Consider the following 23,150-nt stretch of genomic DNA (forward strand, 5'->3'; position numbering starts at 1 on the left):
CAGCCCCACGCAGGCACTTGAGTAGGTGGACAGAGGCGCCTGACAGGGCAGCTGGCCCCCTACCCACAGGCTTTCAGAACATTCGAGCCGGAAGGGACTCCAAGCCCATGTGGCCCCAGGTCCTCATTACTCAGTGGAGATACCAAGGCCCAGGGAAAAGGGCAGGAGCTTGGAGATTCTGAGACATAGCCCCGGAGACAGACAGACAGGGGGTGGGGGGAGTGGGGAGTCTGCTTTCTGTGAATTCCACCGTTCCAGCCGGAACGAATCACCGCCCTTCCAGCCGGAACGGGGGCAGTGGGTGGGGGAGAGCGCAGCCGCCTTTCCAGGGGCGGTGACAAGGCGGTTCCTGCTTGCTTTCCAGTTCCCACCATCTTCCTGAGCAAGAAGCCTAGAGAAAAGGAGGTGGATTCTAAGAGCCAGGTCATCGAGGGCATCAGCCGCCTCATCTGCTCTGCTAAGCAGCAGCAGACCATGCTGAGAGGTGCGGGCGTGGGGGTTGGGGGGGGTGGAAGGGAGGCTGCGGCCCTCCCCGGCAGCCCTGGTCATCCACACGCCTCCCCTCTCACCCCCAGTGTCCATCGACGGGGTCGAGTGGAGCGACATCAAGTTCTTCCAGCTGGCAGCCCAGTGGCCTACCCATGTCAAGCACTTTCCAGTGGGACTGTTCAGTGGCAGCAAGGCCACCTGAGGGCACCTTCTCCCAGCCACGCCCCCTCCTGGCGCTGCCACCAGCCTCACCGCCTGCAGGCAGGGGGAGGCCAGCAGGCCCCGGGCCCAGTGTCCCCTCTGCTGGCCCCGGGGCCTGCATCTCCCTGGCCCGGTCTTGCCGGACACTGCCACCCACCGGGGCCGCCGTTCCCCGCCACTGCTCAGTCCCAGTCCTGGGCAGCCCCCCAACTCCTTCCTTTTCCTCCCCCTCCATTCCTGGCCCAAGGCATGTTGACTGTGCCTTTCGGTGCCCGCCCCTGGCCCCTGGAATCGAGTCCTCCAGGCCTTCCCTCACCTCACCTGACTTCAGCATCTTTCTCCACGTGGCACCAGTTCTCTTCCTGGAAATAGGAAACCTGGGGTCCTGGCCCATGGCCAGCATTCCAGCCTCCCCCTGCCACCCCCAGGATCCCATCTTCTAAAACTCAGCTGCCAGACACCACACAGTCGGCCTCCCTCTGGGGATGCCCAGTACCAAGGCCACTTCCCCCTGCTGAGGGGGTGACAAGGGCACAGACACCCCCCCACCCCAAGACAGAGTTGCTGCTGCGATGCGTGGGTTTCTGGGGTGGAGGAGCCTTCGTGGTCTCACCCTGCATGGTTCCCCCACGCCCAGGTCCCCTGGAGGTGTCACATGTGTCCCTGAGCAGTTCTTTGGTTCTCTGCACCACCAGTCTCTCAGTGGTTTTCTGTGACTCGCCGGGGGGCTGGGACCTGTCCTTGGATTTCCCCCCGCCCCGTTGAGGACTTTCCTCCCCGGCCCTGGCTCCGGCCCCGGGGAGGTGGGCGGCAGACCCTGCCAACATGTCTGCGGCCCAGTCCCTTCCGTTCCCTGCACCCCGTGTCCTCCCCTCCTCACCTGGGCCCCTGGCCTGGGCAGGCCCCGTCCTCCCAGGCCTCCCCCTCTGTGGCCTCGGCGCCTGAGCCCCTCCTCAGCCCCCACCATCGGCCTTGGCCTTCCCGGAGACCCAAGGCACGTGGGGCGGAGCTCCGGCCGCAGCCCGCCAACGCCTCCGCCTCCGGAGCTTCGGCCCTGGCCCTCTCACCCCTTCTAGAAGTTTTTGCACAGAACTTCATTTTGGAAAGTGTTTTTCTCATTCTCCATACCTCCCCCAGACTCCGCCAGCCCTTCCCCCGGCGCAGCCCTGCCGTCCAGAGTGTCCCCAGGACTGTGCTGCTCACTCGGCCGGAGAGAGGGGCAGGGTGGGAGGGGCTGAGGATGTTGGGTTTTTCATTCAATAAACTGGTGATTTCTTACCAACGAGCAATCCTTGGGCCTCCGCGCCTCTCATTGTGACACAGGATCCATCCAGCCTCGCTCGTCCCGCCGCACAGGGTGGCCACTGACTACACTCACAATCAGTTAGGAGGGGGACTTCCCTGGCGGTCCACTGGCTAAGGCTCCGCACTCCAGTGCAGGGGGCCTGGGTTCGATCCTCACTAGGCTCCACAGGCCACAACTAAGACCTGGTGCAGCCAAATAAATATTAAAAATCAATTAGGAGGGAATACCTGACACTCCAGCGGTTAAAATTTTGTGCTTCCAATGTAGGGAGCACGGATTCAATCCCTGGTTGGGGAACTAAGATCCCACCTGCCCCATGGTATAGCCAAAAGAAAAAAAAAAATCAACTGGGAACTGGCTGGAAAGAAGCCTATTCCCATTTACTTGATTATAGAAACAGGTGTGAAGGTGTGTTGCCCCACATGAGGCAAAGCGAGGTTAGGAATAGAAGTCACGCCATTCCCACCCCGAAACCCCATTTTTCTCGGGGACCCGCCATCCCCAAATCCCACCTCCCAAGTCAGTGACACGTCATCCACTCTTCCAACTGGAGATGAGAACTCGGCTTCTCTCCCGCGCTGGGTCATATTTTCTGGAAGTTGGTGAAGCCTGAGGCCTGGGGGGAGGGGGTGAGCTCAGGTCCACCATCAGTTCGCTTTCCTGCCTGCCCTTAACCCTGGAGGTGACAGATTCCTGCTCCTGGGACACCTGGCTCTTCACGCGCTCCCAGGACACAGGCCTGCATGCCAAGCCTCCTTCAGCAAATAAGTGCCCAGTAATGGGGTCTTGTGTTCCCCCCCACCCCAGGACACAACAGTCAGGTGAGGCAGGCTGTCCCCAGCTCCCCAAGCCCCATGGCCAGTCACCTAATGGAGGCTCTGGGACCCAGTGGCGTGGCCACCCAGGCTCTCTGGGCCTGGAAGATGGAACGAATGCCCGCCGCCCGAGGGGCAGAGTCCAGTCGGGTACCAGAAGGTGTCCCAGAAACGCAGTCTGCACTGCAGTTCTCCAATAAAGGATACAAGCCGGCCAGTGAGAGATATGCCTGGAGAGGTGGAGGCTGAGGTGGGCTAGAGAGGTGGGCAGAGCCCCCCAGAGGCTCCGTGGGGCAGGGGCCTGGGGGCCTGGGAGCTGGTGGGAGACCCGAGTGGGACAAGCATGGACAAACAGACTCAGGCCCCAGCTCAGAGCCCAGTCGGGGAAGCAGATGATGGAGACTGGAGTGTGAACTCCCTGACTTGACTCCCAGCCCCACTCCCGCCCAGGTGACCACTTGGCCCTACCCCAGGTCCCTCCCGCTTTCTCCAGGGCTTCCTCTCCAGCATCACTGGTGCACCGCCCCCCACCAGATCTGTCACGTCCCGTGTACACAGGCAGTAATATCTCCTTGGTTCTAAAACCTCTCTGCTCTCCCAACAGCGAAAGTCTTCCAAAGCGGGGCGGGCTTCTGGGCCTCCTCCTCACTACCCCATCAGGCACTCCCTTGCCAAGGTCACTGACGTCCTTGGCTGCTTGGCCCTGGAAGGTACTCAGCGTTCTGCCCTCCCCACCCAACCCCACCCCACCCGACCCCCACTTCTTAAACTTCTCGTTCTGGGCCTCCTTTGTTTTCGCCTCATCTTCCTGGCCTTGGGAAATTCTCCGGGTGTGCAGACATCCCCCTGACTCAGCAGTTGAGCATGCATGCGTGCTAAGTCACTTCAGTCATGTCCAACTCTTTGCTACCCCATGGACCATAGCCCACCAGACTCCTCTCTGTCCGTGGAATTCTATAGGCAAGAATACTGGAGTGGGCTGCCATTCCCTCCTCCAGGGGATCTTCCTGACCCAGAGATCGAACCTGAGTCTCTTATGTCTCCTGCACTACCAGGGAGGCCACGACTCTGCAGTTGCTAAATCTTTGGAATCATCCCTGAGTGCCCTCTCTCACACCCAGCACCCACTCCCACGGCAAATCCTATAGGCCTGCCCGTCGGACCAGAACCCTGCAGCTCCTGCGCTTTCTCTGCTCTCTGGATATTGTAATAGCTTCCTAATTACCTCCGCTTCCACCCACTCTTCCTGTAGCCTATTCTCTACACAATAGCTGGAGGAAGTCTTTTAAAATGTTAATTAGAACACATTAAATTACTTATCCAAACTGTCCAATGGCTTCCCATCTCACCCAGAATATAATCCAAACCCCTCCACACAACTTCCAAGGCCCTGCAGTGCTGACCTCCGGTGGTGCTGCTCACCTCTGGTCATTCTCCCCCTCGCTCACGGCCTCCTCTATATTCCTCAGACACACAGGGCACACTCTGCCACAGGGCCTTTGCACGAGCCATTCCCCCTGCCCTTCCTGCTCCTGCCCCTGGTCATGTGACTTGCTCCCTCTAGTCTTGGCTGCCTCTGAGGCCTAGAATAGCACCTCTCTGGACTTCTCCTGTGGCTCAGTTGGTAAAGAATCCACCTGCAATGCAGGAGACCTGGGTTCAATCCCTGGGTTGAGAAGATCCCCTGGAGAAGGGAAAGGCTACCCACTCCAGTATTCTGGCCTGGAGAATTCCATGGACTGTATAGTTCATGGGGTTGCAAAGAGTCGGACACAGCTGAGCGACTTTCACTTTCACTTTCCTTTTTACAAAGGAGGATGCCAAACGTCAGAGAGCCGCACCTCCCAACGTGCTCGACTCTCATTTTTAATCATTTACTTGACTCGAATATGCCCAGACGTCTCAAACCTAACATGGCCAAAATCAAGAACCTTGATTCCCCTGGCTCCTCCTAGACTGAGTAAATGGCAGTAGCATCCATCCTATTACTCAAGCCAGAAACTCACGAGTCATCCTGCGTCATCCCAGGGGCTCTGGTCCATTCTGCCTCCCAGCTGCCCTGCTCCCCGGCTAGAGTCCTTCAGCAGCTTCCTAATACCTCTGAATATAGCCACCCAACCCACAGTCCATCAGCCTGCACCGTCTCCCCACCCCTACCGCTCTAACTTCACTTTCAGTTGCTTCACACCCCCTGTCTCCCACCCCAGAGCTCACCACGCTCGGGCCACACCTGATCTTTCAGTGATCAGATCCCTCCTCCCTGCACAAGAGCCCAGACATGCCACTCTCTCCACCTTACACGCTCTCCCTGCCCCACAGAGCATCCCCTTTTCCTTTATTTATTCGCTGCTGTGTGCAAGCTCTTCTGCGTTGCGGCACGTGGGCTTCTCCTGCTGCAGCACACGGGTGCCCTAGTTCCAGCTTAGCTGCCCCACGGCATGTGGGATCTTAGTTCCCCAACTAGGGATCGAACCCACATCCCCTGCATTGGAAGGCGGATTCTAACCACTGGACAACCAGGAAATATTCCCCCTTTCCCTTCAGCTGTGGCCTGCACACCACCTCCTCAGACAGGTTTTCCCAACCACCCTGCTCCAAACCCCACTTAGTCTCTCGCGAACACTCAAAGGCCAGATAAAGGAAAGCGAGGTAGGTTAACTTGCTTGTCCAACACACTCAGGGTGGCTGAGAAGGAGCCGGATTTTTGACCCAGGTCAGAGGACTCCAGACCATCTCTCAAGGCCCTGCTCAGATCCCAACTTCCCAAGATTCCATCCATCCTACATGTATTAAATTCCTGCCATGGGCCAGTTCCTGTCCTAGGCATGACACATGGACAAATCTAGGGCTGGGTCTTCACCTACATGGAAACCCTGAGCCTCGTAGGGGAGACAGAAAAATAGACAACGGCCACACAGCATGAAGGGTTGCCTGGGAGGACGAAGGAGGAGCAGCAGAGCCAGCCTGAGAAGGGGTGTCCAAGAAGATGTCTCAAAGGAACTGACGCCCAACACGACGGATGTCCTGGGACAGGAAGGAGCAAGACTAGAGATAAGACACAGTCCTGCCTATTTGAGATGTACACGTGGTTTAGTGGGGCTGAAAGCAGTGGGGAGCAATGGGGCAGAAGAGAAAGGAAGTGGCCAGAGCGCTGAGGAGCCTCCTAGCTGTGACTATTACTACTCGGAGCCAGAGCAAGGACTGTGCACTTCATCCCGAGGTCAGCGGCAGTCAACAAACAGTTTTAGGCAGAAAAGCAAGATGATCTAATTTAGGAAGATCACCTTGCTACTGTTGGAGGAAATAAGAATAAAGACCAGTGGAGTTCACAGGGAACAGCAGCAATTTAGAAAAGACTCGATGATGACATAGACCAAGGTCAGGAAGAAGAGGAGGCAGAGAAAGGAAACTTAAGCCCTATATATTTAAGAGGCAGAGTCAGGGCTTCCCTGGTGGCTGAGTGGTAAAGAATTCACCTGCTAATGCAGGAGACAGGGGATCAATCCCTGGTCCAGGAAGATCCCACATGCTGCAGAACAACAGAGTCCGTGTGCCACAGCTATTGAGCCAGTGCTCTAGAGCCGGGAACCGAAATTAATGAGGACGCGTGTCACAACTACTGAAGCCTGTGTGCTTCAGAGCCCGCGCTCTGCAACTAGAGAAAAGCCCATGCAGCAGAGAAGACCCAGCACAGCCAAAAAGAAATAAGTTTTTCTTTTTTTAAAAAAAGAGGCAGAATCAAGACGTGTAGGTGGCTGGTTGGAAAACGGGGTTGAGGGACTTCCCTGGTGGTCCAGTGGCTAAGACTTCATGCTTCCAAAGCAGGGGGCCCAGGTTCCATCCCAAGATCCCACCTGCCCCAGCTGAGACCCGGCACAGCCAAATATATATATATTTTTTTAAAAAAAGAAAAGGATACAGGGTCAAAGGAGACAGTTGAGGATGGGGACTGACCGTCTGCTGGGTGAACAGGTGGATGGTAAAACATCTCTGGAGGAGATTTGGGTGGGAGATGGTAGGTTTAGGGCAAGGTGGGTGTGTGCTATTCAGAGGTAGAATTGAGTATGTAGGTCTGCAGGGTGGTTCTCTGGGCTGGATGGAAATTTAAGCATCCTTGGCACGTGGAAGGGCTGACTTTAGGGAGAGGGGGAGATTGCTCCCGACCAGGCCGAGCTCCCTCTGTCCTGACCCTGCAGGGTACCCACCGCCAGCACCAAACACCTTAGTGCTTGCTATCTTCAGGTTCTCCTTTCTATTGCTGCCTCATTTGCTGCTCGCTTTTATTATGAATGTCTCCTCTCCAACAATGCTATAAGCAGAGACTGCCCTATATTTCCTATTTTATTCTCCCCACTCTCCATTCACTAGCTCAGGACCTGTCCAATAGTAAGCTTGATGGCCCTAATGATAATATTTAATAGTAATACCATCTATTAGGTGCGTGCTAAGTCGCTTCAGTCGTGTTTGACTCTTTGAGACCCTGTGGACTGTAGCCTGCCAGGCTCCTCTGTCCACGGGGATTCTCCAGGCAAGAATACTGGAGTGGGTTGCCATGCCCTCCTCCAGGGGATCTTCCCAACCCAGGAATAGAACCCGCATCTCTTACATCTCCTGCATTGGCAGGTGAGTTCTTTATCACTAGTGCCACCTGTGAAGCCCTAATAGCATCTATTGTGTACGAGCATAATGTTACAGTCTTAACTCTGCTATTTTATTCCACTCTCTTGAGGACTCAGCAAGGTCGGTATCAGGAACCTCATTTTACAGACTAGGAAACAGATGAAGTTGCAGTATGTGCCTAGGGCTCCCCAGCCAGCAAGTGGAGAACGGGGTTCTGAATGCAGCTAAGTCTCCCCCTAAAGCCTGTGTGCCCTCCCACTGAGCAAGACCGGGACACTTCGGGTCTGTCTGGGAGGCCACAAGGAAGAGTGCGTGCCGGCATGCCCAGTGGCTGCCAAGTCAGGAGCCAAGAGCCTCGAGGGGGCTCTGAGCAGACCTGATTCGCAGCTCAGTGGCGGAAAACCCGGCAACCAGAGGCGTCCAAGGTGAAACCGGCCCCTCGGAAAGTGGTGAGCTGCCTGTCATGGAGTGGGGGGCGTGCATGAGACTTGGTCTTTAAGAAACCTCCAATCTTGAGCACTTACAATGTGAACCTGCGGCTGATTTTTTTCACTGATTTTCAGCTGTATTGAGTCTTTGTTGCTGCCTGGGCCTTTCTCTAGTTGCCTGGGGTAGAGGCGACTCGTCATTGTGGTGTGTGGGCTTCTCATCGCAGTCACTTCTGCTGGGGAGCACAGATTCCAGAGCTCAGGCTCCGTCGTGGTGCAAGGGTTTGGCTGTTTTTGTTTGTTTGTTTTTGTCCTGACGTGTGGCTTGCAGGATCTAGTTCCCCGACCATGGATCGAAACTGTGCCCCCTACACTGGGAGTGTGGAGTCCTAATCACTGAACTGTCTGGGAAGTCCCAATATGCTGATGTTCCAAGGGGGATGATATGCTTAGGAAAAATGCCCCCACACCCCAACCACCACTTCAAAGAAAAGGCATGAAGCTAGCCAACAGAAGAAGATTAACTTAAGAAAGCAGATTTCAGTGGGATGAATGCTTCCAAGGATCCAAGGGGAAGGGGTGGGAGCAGTGGGAGTGATTTTCAGGGAGAAAACAATCTTAAAAGTAGCAAGAACAACTTCCCCAGATGAGCTCTGTGGAAATGGCATAAGGAGCTGAATCACCATCGGGCATGGACGCCTTCCTTTCTTCTCCATCAACAGAGCACCCATCAGCAGTCTGGCACCAGACCAGCAGCTGCGGGGGGAGTGGGGAAGTAACAGTCCCTTCCCTTGGGAGATGCACAGTATAATCCCCAGAGACCAGATCAAAAGCCAAGTGACTAAAGAGATTGAACACATGCAAGGTTGCGAACCGAAAGCAAGATAAGAGCCTGGGAACCCGGCAGGGAAGGCCCAGGCCTTCCTCTGTGGGGCGCACAGGGAGGATCAGGGCCAGATGCCTAAAGAGAGCCTCAAAGAAACCACGGGAGCCTGCAGAGAGATGGCAGAAAGGCTGGAGCAAGAACCCAGCACAAGCCATAAAGGGGGACTGAAAAATGCTCTGTCTGTTCACCTGGGTAAAGGTGATAAAAGGAAGGTGCTCTGTCATCAGACGGAGAGAAGGAACCAGGGAAGAAGGCCTGGGGTGTGTTTGCCCCTGGCTACATTTGATATGCTGGTCCCTGGGCCTGTAAACCCACGTGGAGGCTGAGGCGTACGTGTGGCCTTCAGTGCCACTGGGTGAACCTGCCTGAGGCTATATTTTTTTCCTAACATTTATTTGGCAGCATGTGCTGTGATGTGCTAAGTCGCTTCAGTCACGTCTGACTCTTTGCGACCTCATGGACTGTAGGCCACTAGGCTCCTCTGTCCATGGGATTCTCTAGGCAAGCATACTGGAGCGGGCTGCCATGCCCTCCTCCAGGGGGTCTTCCCCACCCAAGGATCGAACCTGAGTCTCTTGGGTCTCCTGCATTAAGAGGCCGGTTCTTTACCACTAGCGCCACCTGGGAAGCATTTGGCAGCATACTGGAACTTTAGTGGTGGCACGTGACCTCTTAGGGCTTCCCTGATAGGTCAGTTGGTAAAGAATCACCCTGCAATGCAGGAGACCCCAGTTCGATTCCTGGGTCGGGAAGATCCACTGGAGAAGGGATAGGCTACCCACTCCAGGATTATTGGGCTTCCCTTGTGGCTCAACTGGTAAAGAATCCACCTGCAATGTGGGAAACCTGGGTTTCATCCCTGGGTTGGGAAGATCCTCTGGAGAAGAGAATGGCTACACACTCCAGTATTCTGGCCTGGAGAATTTCATGGACTGTATAGTCCATGGGGTCGCAAAGAGTAGGACACAACTGAGCAAATTTCACTTTCACTTGTGACCTTTTAGTTGCTCCATGTGAGATCCAGTTCTCTGACCAGGGATCGAACCTGTACTCCCTGCATTGGGAGGCCAGAGTCTTAGCCACTGGACCACCAGGGAAGTCCTGAGGCTGTGTGTTGAAGGTGTATGAGGCTGCAGTTCAAGTGTCTGTGAACAGGCAATGTGACCTTGGTTCTCTTGACCGCTACAGTGTGGGGTCAGTCTCCTTTACTGTCAGTCTCTTTATGGTCAGTCTCCTTTGTCCACACCCGGACAAAACGACCAGACTCTGGATTAGAAAAGGGCACAGCGGTCAGCTGGTGCAGCTGCTGTCCCCTCTCCGGGCCTCACTTTCCTTACCTGTAAAACAAAGATGTATAAGGAGTGACTTTCAGCCCAGGGTACATGTCATGGGCACTGCTGAAGTTTCATAATAATAAGAGATATTCACGACCCTCCCTGGTACCACTGAATCTCAGTCTCTAGAAGGAACCCCTCGAACAAAGTTCCCTCCCAAGAGTTACTGAAACCCAGCCTTGTTAAGACTCCTGAGAGTCCCGTGGACAGCAAGGAGATCAAACCAGCCAATCCTAAAGGAAATCAACCCTGAATGTTCATTGGGAGGACTGATGCTGAAGCTGAAGTTCCAATACTTTGGCCACCTGATGTGAAGAGCTGACTCACTGGAAAAGACACTGATGCTGGGAAAGATTGAGGGCAGGAGGCGGAGGGGACGACAGAGGATGAGATGGCATCATTGACTCAATGGACATGAGTTTGAGCAAACTCCAGGAGATTGTGAAGGACAGGGAAGCCTGCCGTGCTGCAGTCCATGGGGTTGTAAAGAGTTGGACACGAATGAGCGACTGAACAACAACAAAGCCTTGATAAGAACAGCAAAGTTGCCCTGGGCTCCAGATCCCAGTTCCTCCCCGTGAATTTGCCAGCCGGCTGGTAGTGCAGTCATGGACTGATGGGAGTCTCTCTGCAGAGAGGCAGGCTTGTCACACCACAGCCAGTGTGACCCTGGGAGGTAGGGCCGATGTGCCGGCTAAAGACCCTGAATGCAAAAGACGCCAACCTGCAGGGCCCTGGAGGAAAACTGACACTGTGAAACTGACGAGGATAAACACAAACTCTGCACTGAGGCAAACCAGCAATCAACGGACACAAGAAACTGGTAACAGCAGGTGCTCCTGGGGAGGGGACCTGCATGACTTGAGGTGGTAGTCACTGAGAGAGAGCCACATTTCACTGCATTTGCACCTGCATTTTGAATGTTGCATCATCTGAATGTATTGATTCCCTTTAAAAATCACTGGGGGAAAAAAAATCACTCGCTGAAGCGCAGGATGGGGGAGAAGAACCTGACTGGCTAGAACCAGGGTTCGTGCAATCTAGGGCTTTAGTTGACAAGCTCACCCTGAGCAGACACGGTCCGGTGGCTGTCGAATTCAGGCTGACTTTCAGCTTCACGGTGGACAGGTGGTGTTCTCCTTGGGAGGTGACTGGCCCTCTGCTCTCTGCACAGCTCCCTCCCGGTCTGGATCCCTGAGCCCTGGACTGAGCCCCATATTCTGAGCAGTGTCTGGATGGACTTGCTAAGCCACACCCAGAAAAAGAGAAATCAGGAGGAGGAGAGGGGGAGGAGTGGGTGAAGGGTCCTGGATTGTCTGGCCAGGCACGGGAATACTGGGTGGGGCACCATCACTCTACCATCTTTTTGGCAAAAGGGAGCAGCCATCCTTCCTTTGGACAGAGTTTCAGTTTGGGGTGGGCAGCACTGTGGGCAGATACTTTAGGGGGCTGTCGAAGGAAAACCTTGCTGACCTTAGAGCTCACTGCAGGCTGTACTGAACTTCCTGCCACAGAACATACTTGAGCTGGGGGGGTGTCAGAACATCTCTGTCAGAGATGATGCTCACAGGGTTCATCCACCAGGACACTGAACTTGGTGGAGTCTGAGCGTCCCCCACACAAGACGAACACCCCAGATCCCTGGATACCAGTGCCAGGCCTTGCTGGGCAGGTACTGTCTCTCAGAGAGGTCTCTTCTAGGGATGTTGACCTAAAAGCAGTGGAGGTAAGGCCAGGGTGGCCGGCAGCCCAGGGCTGCGGAGTGCCAGACCCAAACCTGGGCCAACAGGTGCACCCTTCTCAAAAAACCAACATTCACTGAGTGTTGCCATGTGGTGGCCAGGAGTTCCTCTGGGAATGAACAAGACATGCAGATCTTGGCCTGATGGGTGCATGAGATGTGCTGGAGGGCTGCTCTGCATAAGGGTGCGGGGAATCAGGGAAGGGCTCTCTGAGATGACGTCTCACCTGAGCCCTGAATGACATCACCTTGTCCTGACCGTCCAGCCCACAGCATTCGTGGTGGTGTTCACCCACAGGGTCAAGAGTGTTTCTGCCGATGCCTGGCTGCCCCTTGTCACCTTTTTCTCTTTCACGGCCAGAAGCCTCTGTTCCTTCCTCCCAAGAAGCCGCCCTAAGATGCCGGGAACTACCTCATGGGACCAGGACAGCTCCAAAGGAACTGGGTGGGGCATAACCACCGATGAGAGACAAATGAGTGTAGGGTTATTATCTGTGACACTGGGATAATAGCAGTGCCCGCTTTATTCCGTCTTTGTAAGCGTTAAATGCACTTAAGGCATCCAAGCACGCGGCACGTAGTAAGAGCTCAGAAAGTGGCACTTCGCCTCATTCAATGCCAATAAATGTCAAATGTCCCGACCTGGACTCTGAGGAGGCCGGGCCTTCTCCCTGGGCCTCAGTTTCTCCCGCCGTCCTCTCTGGCCGCAGAATAAGGTAAGTTCAGGTACACATCCTCGCCAGCCAGTCCACACTCCCGCGGCCTCGGGGTGGGTTACAGCGAAGGACTCCGAGGCCGCAGGAGCTTGGGAGGCGGCGGCGGCGGCGGCGAACCCACTTGCCGGGCTAGCCCACGCCCCACGCCTCGGTGACCACGCCCCATCGCTGACGGCCACGCCCCGGGCCCCTCCCCCTGGCCTGGAGTGGGCCCCGCAGGCGTGCTCCTTTAAGGCAGCCTGACGGCCGAAAGGAGTGTTTCGCCCCCTCCGACGCCGCCAAGGTACCGGCTTCACCTTTAAGGCTGCGCAGGGAGTGCTGGGAAGGCCGGCGGGATGGAGGCGGCGGGACCCGCTCACGGCTGCTGGTCCGGGTGAAGCGGCACCGGAGCCGGAGCCGGAGCCGGAGCCGGAGCGGGAGGCGGGCCCGAGCGGGAGACTGAGGTCCGCGCGGGCCGATCGGGCTGGGGGAAGGGAGCTTGGGGTCGGCCTTAGGGGAGGGGTCGTCTAGGGCGCGGCTCATGAGAGGAGGACCAGGCCCGCCCGCGGGGAGGGGGCGCGGTCCTGGATGACGGGGGTCGGGAGCTTTCAGGGAAGGGGTCCGCAGGATGTCATGCTGGCCTACGGGGAGGGGTCGTCGTGGGCGAGGCCTGGGGGGGGGAGGGGGCGAGGAACCCCGCGATCTCAGCTCCTTAGCGGGAGCGTCTCCCCAGGGTCGGCCTGCCAGGAGGAGGGCTCTGTGACTCGGCCTGCCTGTTGGGGAGGGGGCGCTGCCCGAGGAAGCTGGGACCGGATCTCTCAGAGGGGCTGGTGTCTCCGCACGGGAGTGAACCCCTCACGATCCCAGTAGGATCGTCCTCTGGCGCCTCCTGTTCTAAGGGAGCCTCCGGGGAAGCCCCGAGGCCGGGTTGCCTAAGCCGGCCTTGAGCGGGTGGTCTGGGCCGAATCCGGGTCCAGCCTCGGGTCGCACCGCATTGCGTCTCCCGGGCCGAGACGAGCAGAGCGCGCCCCCTGTAGGCCGAGCGCGAGCACGGTACGGGCTGCTCCCTGGGGGACCGGGCACCCAGGGGATCCAGGCGTCCGGGGGCGCTTAGGTGTTTACCTAATCCGGGGCGGACAGCGGCGTGGCCCCAGGCCCGGCACCCTCTGCCCGCCTTCTCGCCTTCACAGGAGGCACGGCCATGGCCACGATGGTGCTTCCTCGGGAGGAGAAGCTGAGCCAGGATGAGATCGTGCTGGGCACCAAGGCCGTCATCCAAGGGCTAGAGACCCTGCGCGGGGAGCATCGTGCCCTTCTCGCTCCCCTGGTCGCTCATGAAGCTAGTGAGGCCGAGCCAGGCTCACAGGAGCGCTGTGTCCTCCTGCGCCGTTCCCTGGAGGCCATCGAGCTGGGGCTGGGGGAGGCCCAGGTAGCTGGTCCGGAGTGCTGAGGAGGGAGGTCATGGGAGGGACGGAGCCTTCCAGAGAAATCCTGGCAGTGTAGTAACAGAATCAGCATGGAAGGAAGAACCTGTGCCTTGGAGCCTTATGGTAGGATCCGGTAGATATCTGTTGAAGAAATGGATGGGTTTTGAAGACCCTAGCTGGACCTAGGCCCAGGAAGGCTGATCGTCTGACTTCTCTGCTACCTAGCAGAGACTGCATGGCCTAGGGAAACAAAAAGGAAGTCCTTAAGGACCCCTCCCCTCATTTATTCTTTTATTCATTTGTTAACAGGTAAGTTATCAAGTGCCTACTGAGCGCCAGGAAATGTGTTAGGTGTCAGGGATACAGGTCCAAGACAGACAAGATCCCTGCCAGGTCTAGTAGGAGAAGAGTCAGAAATACATATATTTATTTAACGTTACAGTGAGTTCTCAAAAAAAAACTTATGGCAGGAGGTCTTATCTATTGGTCAAGCCACACTTCTGAAGGAATGACATTTAAATCAAGACCTGAGTGACAGAACAAAAAAGGAGGAGAGTGAGAGGTTGTGTGTGCAAAGGTCCTGTGGTAGAAAAGATCTCGTTGTGGTGGGAGAACTAAGAGAAGACCTGTCTGACTGGAGCTTCATGAGGAAAGAGAGAGGGGCAGAAAAGGTCTATGGAGAAGGCAGGGGCCTTATTAGTCTGGGTTTTATTCTTAGGAAGTCAGGAAGCCTTTGGAGGGTTTAAGCAGTCACAGGACACAGTCTGGCTTAGGCTTTAAAAATTCTCTCTGGCTGAGGTGTGGAGAATGAATGAGGATGGGTCAGGGTAAGAGGTAGCAGGTGTTAGGAAGCCACTACTGGAATTCAAATGAGAAATGGCGACTTGGAGTAAAGGGGTGGCCATGAAGGTAGTAAGAAGGGGGTGAGTTCTAGACGTTCTGGAGGTAGGTCCAGCAGGGCCTGGGGATGGACTAAAGGAGAGGGAGAAGGTCAACTCCCAAGTTTGTAGTTTGAGCAAATTAAGAGGAAAAGGGGGACTTCCCTGGTGGTCCAATGGTTAAGACTCTGCACTCCCAGTGCAAGAGGCATGGGTTCAATCTCTGGTCGGGGAACTAAGATTCCCACATGCTGTGCACAGCAGCCAAGAGATAAAAAATATAAAAATAAATAAGTTTAAAAAAAAAAAAGAGAATGTGAATGGATCAGGAGTTCTGTTTGGGCCCTCTTAAGGAGCCGGGGCTGCCAGAATGACATGCAGATGGAGATGTCCAGGAGGCACTGGGGTCCCCAAGGAGTTAGACTCTCGGGAAAAGAGTCTTGGCCCACTCAGATCTTGGCTGAGACACTGCCTGGCTCCGTGAGTCCTAGGCAGGTGGTATCATCTTGGTTTCCTTGTTTTTAAAAGAAGGATCACACCATCTGCTGTGTATACTTCCAGGCTGTTTAGGGAATTTTTTTAAACAGCTAGCGGTTGTGAAAACACCTGCCACTTGGGTGTTTGCTCGTCAACTAGAAAGCACATGGCCCTAGGCTGCCCAGCCCTCTGGAAGGGCAGTGTGTTGGTCATTCACTCCTTGGCCAGTTGACTGCCAGGTACAGAGATGAACATACCGAGGCAGCCTCCCAGGGCAGGTACAGGTGGAGGACAGGATGGCGTGGGGGGTGGGTGAGGTACTCTGCTTTCCTGGGGCTGAGAGCATAAGAGGGAAGAGGCTTCACTGCAGAAATGACCCTGACCATGAAGGATGGAGAAACGGTAGCGCCTAGTAAGGCCTCAAGGCAGGAAGAGCCTGGAAGCTCAGGAAAGGAGTCAGGGAGTTGGGGGAGAAGGATGGGAGCTGAGGCCCCTGGATCCCCTTCCCTGCCCCTCTGGTTCCCCAGAAAACCAGGGGTTTAAGACACATACTCCTTCCCTCCCTGGGAGCTGCAGGTGGCCTCTGGGCAGAAGTCAGGATAGGGTCTCTTGGTATCCTTTCAGCCATCTCTCAGGAATCTTTGGAAAAGTGCTAGCCCCGGGCCAGGGGCAGTGATATAGTGGCTCTGGCTACAGGGCTTGAATACAACTCCTAGGAGAGACAGGAAGAGAGCGGCCAGCTTGCAGAATGGGCAGCACCCCAGTGAGCACTCTTCGTGGTCAGAACGACCCAGCAAGGAGCTGGACATCGATGCAGAGGGCTAGCTGGAGGCCCCAGGAAAGGGGATGATGGGTTCTTTCAGAGTCTAGCAAAGCCAACCTGGGAGCCCAGGGGTCCCTACTGCTAAAGGAAGGAGCTGGGGATCCCCAAACCTCCTGGGTTCAGGTCTCAGACTGTGTGTGGTCTGTTTGAGGCCCTGGAGCAAAACTCCCTCAATGAGAGAACTTGGGACCCTCAGGCTGGCAGCTCCTCCAAGCCTGGCTCTTCTCTGGGCCCTAGTGAGGCCCAGGCTGGGACTGGGGGTGGGACGTGGACAGGGCTCTGACCTCCATCCCGGCTGGCTGCCACAGGTGATCTTGGCGCTCTCGAGCCACTTGGGGGCTGTGGAGTCGGAGAAGCAGAAGCTGCGGGCCCAGGTGCGGCGCTTGGTGCAGGAGAACCAGTGGCTGCGTGAGGAGCTGGCGGGGACGCAGCAGAAGCTGCAGCGCAGCGAGCAGGCCGTGGCCCAGCTCGAGGAGGAGAAGCAGCACTTGCTGTTCATGAGCCAGATCCGCAAGTTGGATGAGGACACCTCCCCCCACGTGAGCCCTGGCGTGGCCACTGCAAGGCCACTGTAGGGTGTGGGGGGCGGTGAGGGGGGCTGGAAGCAGGGGAGGTGGCAGGGAGCAGGTGCGGTTCCCACCTAGCCCGCTGACCCCTGGGCTGCCCACCTTCCCTGACACCCTGTCTCCCTCCCCAGGAGGACAAAGGGGATGTCCCCAAAGACTCTCTGGATGACCTGTTCCCCAGTGAGGAGGAGCAGAACCCAGGTTCTGGAGGGGCGGCTGGCTCTGGGGGTGGGGAAGGAAGGCTGGGTGAATCGGTCCCTAGGGCCCAGAGGTCACAGGAAACAAGGTCTGAGTGACCACCAGGTTCTTCCCTGCCTCATTTCTGATCATAACATCCCAGCATGAGAGTTTAAAAGGCCAGCTTTACCTGTTGCTTCTCTCATCACTTCAAGTTCCGTGAGAAGCAGGCATCACAATTCAGAGCCCTGGAGCCGCCCGGCCTGGGTGTGATCCCTGACTTGCACTCTTTGCTCTGTGACCGCTGGTAGAGTTTCTTTTCTTCTCCGAGCCTCCCCCGAGGGTTAAAGGAGGACGGATGCACAGTGCGGAGCCCCAGGCCAGTGCTGGCCTTGTTCATCATGTCATGTGCCAATCAGAGCCTCCCTTCTGCAGATGAGGAGGCGGATGCTCCACTAGGGGGTTAGGCGGCTTGCTCTGGGCCACATAGCTTGAATTACTGGAGCTGGGACTCCACCCTCTCTTTCTATGGAGTGACTAGACCCACTCTATAGAAGGGGAAACTGACAGAGGGTTACAGTTAGTGATTTGCCCAGGGCCACGCCTGAGATCAGTCAAAGCTATCCCCCAGCTCGGGGGACAGTTGGTGCATCTGACCTCCTCCCCTTGGCTTCGCAGCCCCTAGCCCTGGAGGAGGCGATGTGGCCGCCCAGCACGGGGGCTATGAGATCCCGGCGCGGCTGCGCACGCTGCACAACCTGGTGATCCAGTATGCCTCGCAGGGCCGCTACGAGGTGGCCGTGCCCCTCTGCAAGCAGGCCCTGGAGGACCTGGAGAAGACCTCGGGCCACGACCACCCGGACGTGGCCACCATGCTGAACATCCTGGCGCTGGTCTACCGGTGAGGCCCCTCCCTGACTGCAGTCATCTGCCGGAGTGCTCTTCCTGGGGATGACAAAGCCCCAGTGCCTGCAATGGGCCAGGACTCGGGTTCTACCAGGCAGCAGGGTGACAGAGACAGAGGATCTTGTCCCCAGAGAGGGCTGAGCCCACAGGGGGCCTGAGTTACACCCGTGAACATGCCTCAGTCTAGTGCGGGAAACAGGCTTGGACGTAACTGGGGAGGGGGCAACACACAAGCACGCCGGGGGCTCGGCTTCTCCAGCACCGGAGGCTTGAGGAGGGTCTCTGGTGAAAGGTGAGTTTGCCCAAAGTCGTAAGAGGGCTGGAGAAGGTTTTGTTGGCAGAAAGGGCAGCAGGAGCAGAGGCCGTGGGGAACAGACCACACAGGACACTGGGCACGGGCAGTGAGGGCGGGACACGGGGGAGTCCGCTCATACCCAGCACCGCATGTGCTTCCTGCGCAGAGCCCCCCAGGCCGGAGGGCAGGGGCTGACCATGCTTCCCAACGCCTGGGTCATACCCCTATCGTGCTCACTCATCAGAGCAGGCAGAATGAGTGACCCCAGGGATCTGGGACCGCTAGGAGGGCCTTGGGCTGGAGGACACCGTTCATCAGCTCCCACCTGCCCCCAGGGACCAGAACAAGTACAAGGAGGCCGCCCACCTGCTCAATGATGCCCTGGCCATCCGCGAGAAGACCCTGGGCAAGGACCACCCAGCTGTGAGTGAGGCTTCCTCCCCCCCCGCCCGTCTGCACTTCCAGGTCCCAGAGACCAGCCGGGCCCAGGGTCATGGAGCCTCCGTTCTCCCCCACTCTAGGTGGCTGCGACACTGAACAACCTGGCGGTCCTGTATGGCAAGCGGGGCAAGTACAAGGAGGCTGAGCCTCTGTGCAAGCGGGCGCTGGAGATCCGGGAGAAGGTGGGGGCAGGCAGGGCAGGGCCGGCCAGCGGGGCTGGGGGGGCCCTCAGCCGGCCCGACCCTGGCCACTGGCTCCTGCTCTGGCCCCAGGTCCTGGGCAAGTTTCATCCAGACGTGGCCAAGCAGCTGAGCAACCTGGCCCTGCTGTGCCAGAACCAGGGCAAAGCCGAGGAGGTGGAATACTACTACCGGCGGGCGCTGGAGATCTACGCCACACGCCTGGGTCCTGATGACCCCAATGTGGCCAAGACCAAGAACAACCTGGTGTCCGGGGCCGGAGGGGCCTGGGGGAGGGGGCGGCGGGGCGGGAGGAGGGGAAGACTCAGTTCCTTCCCTCCTGCTCACCTCTCGGCCCTGCCCCTCCAGGCCTCCTGCTACCTGAAGCAGGGCAGATACCAGGACGCGGAGGCCCTGTACAAGGAGATCCTCACCCGCGCTCACGAGAGGGAGTTCGGCTCTGTCAGCGGTGAGCAGGGCTGCCGAGGGGCTCGTCCGGGGCAGGCCGCTCAGCCACCAGCACCCACGGCGGACACCTCGGCCAGGCAGGCCTCGCACCGGGGGTCTGGCTGGTCTGCGGTCACGTGTGTGCACACGTGGGCACACACACCCGACTCACACGGCCTCCAGGGGGGCTGGATCCATGCGATGCCCTCCGTGTGCCCTCAGCTTTGAGCCTCTCCCCCTTGCTCTACTGGGCAACACATGCTTACCGGGAGGGCCCGGCCCAAATGTCTCCCCGTCTGGGAAGCCACCGTCCTGGCCCCTGAAGGTCAATCACTTCCTGCTCTCGGACCCCTCAGCCTGGCCCATTGCTCGGGCTGAGCACCATCTCAGACCAGGGTCCTGGGGTCTGCAAGCGTCTGCTTACCGAGACCCCCAGGCATAAGTTCCTCAAGCACAGGCCTGGGCCAGACTCCTCTACTCCAGGAGAGGGTCAGTCATGTTTGGGGTCTGTTTCTTGTCCATTCATTCATCCAACGAAGGCTAACCCTGGTCCTTCTCAAGTGCCCCTGATCCCCCACCCAAACCCCAGTCCTGTGTCCAGCCCACCCAGGAGGGGCCTACATGAGAGGCTGTGACAGCCCCTCTCCCCCCGCAGGGGACAACAAGCCCATCTGGATGCACGCAGAGGAGCGGGAGGAGAGCAAGGTAGCCCCTTGGGGCAGGGCCGGGGCGGGTACCCGTGGAGAGAGGGCGAGGCGGGCGGTGTGCAGGGGGGCCCTCTGCCAACTCCCGCGTATGTCTCCCCCAGGATAAGCGCCGGGACAGCACCCCCTACGGGGAATATGGCAGCTGGTACAAGGCCTGTAAAGTAGACAGGTGAGGAGCGCAGAGAGGCGGGAGGGGGGCGGCATCGTGGGTGGGCACCGAGGCCAGGCTGGCAATGCTCATTCCACTTAGGCCTGATTGAGAACCCCGATTTAAACTGCTCAGCCTCGGAACACGCGCTTCTCTGTCAGCTCGTCTTTCGAGGCCCAGGTCACAGGCCACCTGTCCCAGAAAGGCTCTATCCTCCCGGGAAAACCTGATCTCACTCCCGGGGTTCCCAGCTTTCAGTCCTGGGAGGCGACATCCCACTTAGGGCCCTGAGGGGATCTCCTAAGATAGAAGTGAACCCAGGCGGACCTTGACCAGGGCCCGGCCTGCCGGAGGGGCTCCATTTTGGTTGGCTGGAGGCTCTTCAGTGGCAGCAGGGGGCTGGGTGTCAGGGTGGGCCCTGATTCCCGGGTGCACGGAGTCAGAGACCGCCCTGCTCCCTGTCCGCAGCCCGACGGTCAACACCACCCTGCGCAGTTTGGGGGCCCTGTACCGGCGCCAGGGCAAGCTGGAAGCCGCGCACACACTGGAGGACTGTGCCAGCCGCAGCCGCAAGCAGGTAGGGTGACAGGCACGAGGGGTGTGGGCAGGGGCCTGCATGGCCTGATGTGTGATCCGATCGGAGCCCCTTGCTCGCCTGATACGCCCTGCCCCCACTTCAGGGCCTGGACCCCGCGAGCCAGACCAAGGTGGTGGAGCTCCTGAAGGATGGCGGCAGCGGGCGTGGAGACCGCCGTGGCAGCCGAGACGTGCCCGGGGCTGCGGGGGCTAGGTCTGAGACTGACCTGGAGGAGGCAGGGCCTGCAGCCGAGTGGAGCGGGGTGAGTCCAGGGGCTGGCTGGCCCAGGGGGCTGTGTAGCTGGTGAGGCAGAGACAAACCTGTCGGCCTCCCTGCAGGACGGCAGCGGCTCCTTGCGGCGCAGCGGCTCCTTCGGGAAGCTCCGGGATGCCCTGAGGCGCAGCAGTGAGATGCTGGTGAAGAAGCTGCAGGGGGGTGGTCCCCAGGAGCCCCCAAACCCCAGGTGAGCCCCCCATCCCGGTGAGTCTCTCAAGAACCCACCCAACAACCTACCAACCCCAGCTGAACTCCCGACCCAGGGTGAACTCTGTCTCGCTGAAGCCCCATCCCCCACCCCATCTGCCTCCCTTCCACAAGCCTACCTCCCCAGCCCTAACCTGGCCCTTCCCCATCCTCCCTGAGTTCCACCGTGGGCAAATCCTGACTGCCCTTTCCTTCAGGATGAAGCGGGCCAGTTCCCTCAACTTCCTCAACAAGAGCGTGGAAGAGCCAGTCCAGGTACGGGTAGGTAGTGGTCAGCACCCAGCAGCTGAGGCCCCAGCCTCGGGCCTGCGTGAGTACCTGCCAAGCTGCTCAAGCCTGCCTGTTCATCTGGCAACACTTCCGGTCCTGTCTTCATCCCAGGCCTGGCTGGACCCTGGGAAGACGTGAGGGAAAGCTGGGTGCTGCCTATGAGCGGCCAGCAGCAAACACAGTGACTGTGGAGGTGGGTGGGAGTGTCAGGGCACCAGGGGCTCTAGCTGGCAGGCCCCTTCCGGCCAGGGAAGCAGACTGGCGGCAGCACACGGCTGAGCCACCTGCCCCTCTGCCCACAGCCTGGAGGCACAGGCCTCTCTGACAGCCGCACCCTCAGCTCCAGCTCCATGGACCTCTCCCGACGAAACTCCCTCGTGGGCTAATCCTGAAGGGGCAGCCGTTCGCCAGAGCCTCCACCGGCACTGTCCCCACCCCTGCCCTGCGCATGGGCCTGCTGCTTGCCCTCCCGTCTCTTCCAAGGACCCCTATCTTTTCTGTTCAATCTCAGGGTAACCTTCTCCCTTTATCATCTTAGCCTGAGCCCTGGAGGCTGGGCCCTCCCGCTCCAGCCCTCCCCTTATTTATTCCTTACAGCAGGGCCCCTCTTCCCTAGGTTCAGGGCCAGCAGAGGGGTTGGGCAGGGTCTCCAAGGCAGAGAGACTCAGTGGCCCGCTCTCCGCAGACCCGCGATCCAAGAACACTAAGCACCTGCGGCCCCTTCAGCACCCAGCCCTCCCCCGGCCGTTGCTTCTGTATATAGAGAAATAAGTTATTGGCCGCACCCCTCCCCTCCGTCCTTGGTACTATCCAGCCTCACCCCACCCTTCTCTAGTGGTACCGCCCAGGCCTTAATCACCCCCATTCCGCGCGGTGGTATCTCCCTGGCTCCACATCTCAGGGGCGGCGCCTCCCCAAAGGGTTCCCTGGGCCTTCTCGCGTTCCTCCCGGCCTCTTAGGGGTGGGCACGGACCCGCCATCGCCCCGTGTCCCAGGACGGAAAGCCCGCCCCATACCGGTCCTCTCCCCGCCGGGCCCTGCGCTGCAGCCGGGTCTTATGCACTGCCCCGCCCGCCCCGCCCAGGCTCGGCCTGACCTCGCCCCGGGCACCGCCCACAAGAGCCATCCTGCCACGCCTCCCCCCGCGTCTGCAGCTTCTTGCGAGGGGCAGTGATGGCCCCCCGTGGCAGGAGGGGCAGCCCCAGTTGGGAAGTGAGGCGGTCGCTCTCTATTTTCAAATGTTGCTGTAGAAATAAAGACGGTTTGACTCTGAGCCGGGCTTGTTTTGGGGCGGAGGCCGAGAGCTCCTAGTGTCTCGACGTCTCTAGGTTGGGAGTGGGGTCGGGAGAGGCTGCGAGTATGAGAGTGTGTGTGTGTGTGTGTGTGTGTGTGTGTCTGGTTCACATCTGGTTCCGCGCAGCTGGAGCCCAGTAGGCTTCTCCTATCCCGGAACTGTTTGGGGGCCCCACAGACTCAGGAGTTTTTTCTAACAACCTTCATCTCTGAGATTCTATAGATCATAGATTTTGATTGAGCTTTGTCCCTGACCAAGCTATTTGACCTTGGGCGAGTTACTGAGATTCGATTTTTTCACCTATAAAATGTGGGTGACACCTTCCTGGGGTTGTGGCTGGGAGTTAGGAGCGCCAGCACACCAAAAACCCTTGATAAATGAACTTTTACTAATATTCCCGGAAGCGGGGAGTGTAAGGATGAATGCCTCTGTCAGACGTGAAACGCCAATCCGAGCACTACATTAAGCATCCCAACGCCGGGACGCGGTGAGGCTGCCGAGCGCCGTCCTTAAGCCCAGGTGCGTCTAGGGAGCGAACTA

General features: G+C 58.1%; 2 protein-coding genes and 1 long non-coding RNA gene across 10 annotated transcripts in view; 2 read left to right on the forward strand and 1 right to left on the reverse strand.

The window, feature by feature from the left end:
- PACS1 (phosphofurin acidic cluster sorting protein 1) overlaps window positions 1-1,979 on the forward strand; it is a 145,086-nt gene extending 143,107 nt beyond the window's left edge. For both annotated transcript variants that reach the window (XM_043452666.1, XM_043452667.1), the window contains exons 23-24: window positions 365-484; window positions 576-1,979. In XM_043452666.1, coding sequence (XP_043308601.1) covers window positions 365-484; window positions 576-691 — 236 coding nt within the window. In that variant the 3' untranslated portion in view covers window positions 692-1,979. The remainder of the gene's footprint in view (window positions 1-364; window positions 485-575) is intronic.
- A 10,747-nt stretch (window positions 1,980-12,726) lies between these two features.
- On the forward strand, window positions 12,727-22,589 carry KLC2 (kinesin light chain 2). Of its 7 annotated transcripts, none has more exons than XM_043451616.1 (16): window positions 12,727-12,819; window positions 13,706-13,944; window positions 16,429-16,659; window positions 16,818-16,887; window positions 17,542-17,764; window positions 18,400-18,487; window positions 18,586-18,687; window positions 18,778-18,951; window positions 19,054-19,153; window positions 19,787-19,836; window positions 19,940-20,007; window positions 20,455-20,563; window positions 20,649-20,825; window positions 20,902-21,026; window positions 21,244-21,307; window positions 21,619-22,589. In XM_043451616.1, exons 2-16 carry the CDS (start codon window positions 13,717-13,719, stop codon window positions 21,700-21,702), a joined length of 1,893 nt encoding a protein of 630 aa, XP_043307551.1. In that variant the 5' UTR covers window positions 12,727-12,819; window positions 13,706-13,716; the 3' UTR covers window positions 21,703-22,589. The 7 variants fall into 7 exon arrangements, with proteins under 7 accessions (XP_043307551.1, XP_043307555.1, XP_043307550.1 ...); XM_043451620.1 differs by having other exon boundaries at window positions 20,667-20,825; window positions 21,244-21,301; XM_043451615.1 differs by lacking the exon at window positions 12,727-12,819 and adding an exon at window positions 12,846-12,979.
- LOC122430788 lies at window positions 14,104-22,311 on the reverse strand. Its single transcript, XR_006266377.1, has 6 exons — window positions 22,176-22,311; window positions 21,365-21,440; window positions 20,790-20,955; window positions 16,405-17,832; window positions 15,850-16,009; window positions 14,104-14,469 (listed from the first exon to the last, which is right to left on the reverse strand). It is a non-coding gene; the product is annotated as an uncharacterized LOC122430788 (long non-coding RNA).
- Window positions 22,590-23,150: the final 561 nt, after the last annotated feature.

This window comes from Cervus canadensis, chromosome 29, assembly GCF_019320065.1.
Source record: "Cervus canadensis isolate Bull #8, Minnesota chromosome 29, ASM1932006v1, whole genome shotgun sequence".
NCBI classification, from domain to species: Eukaryota; Metazoa; Chordata; class Mammalia; order Artiodactyla; family Cervidae; genus Cervus; species Cervus canadensis.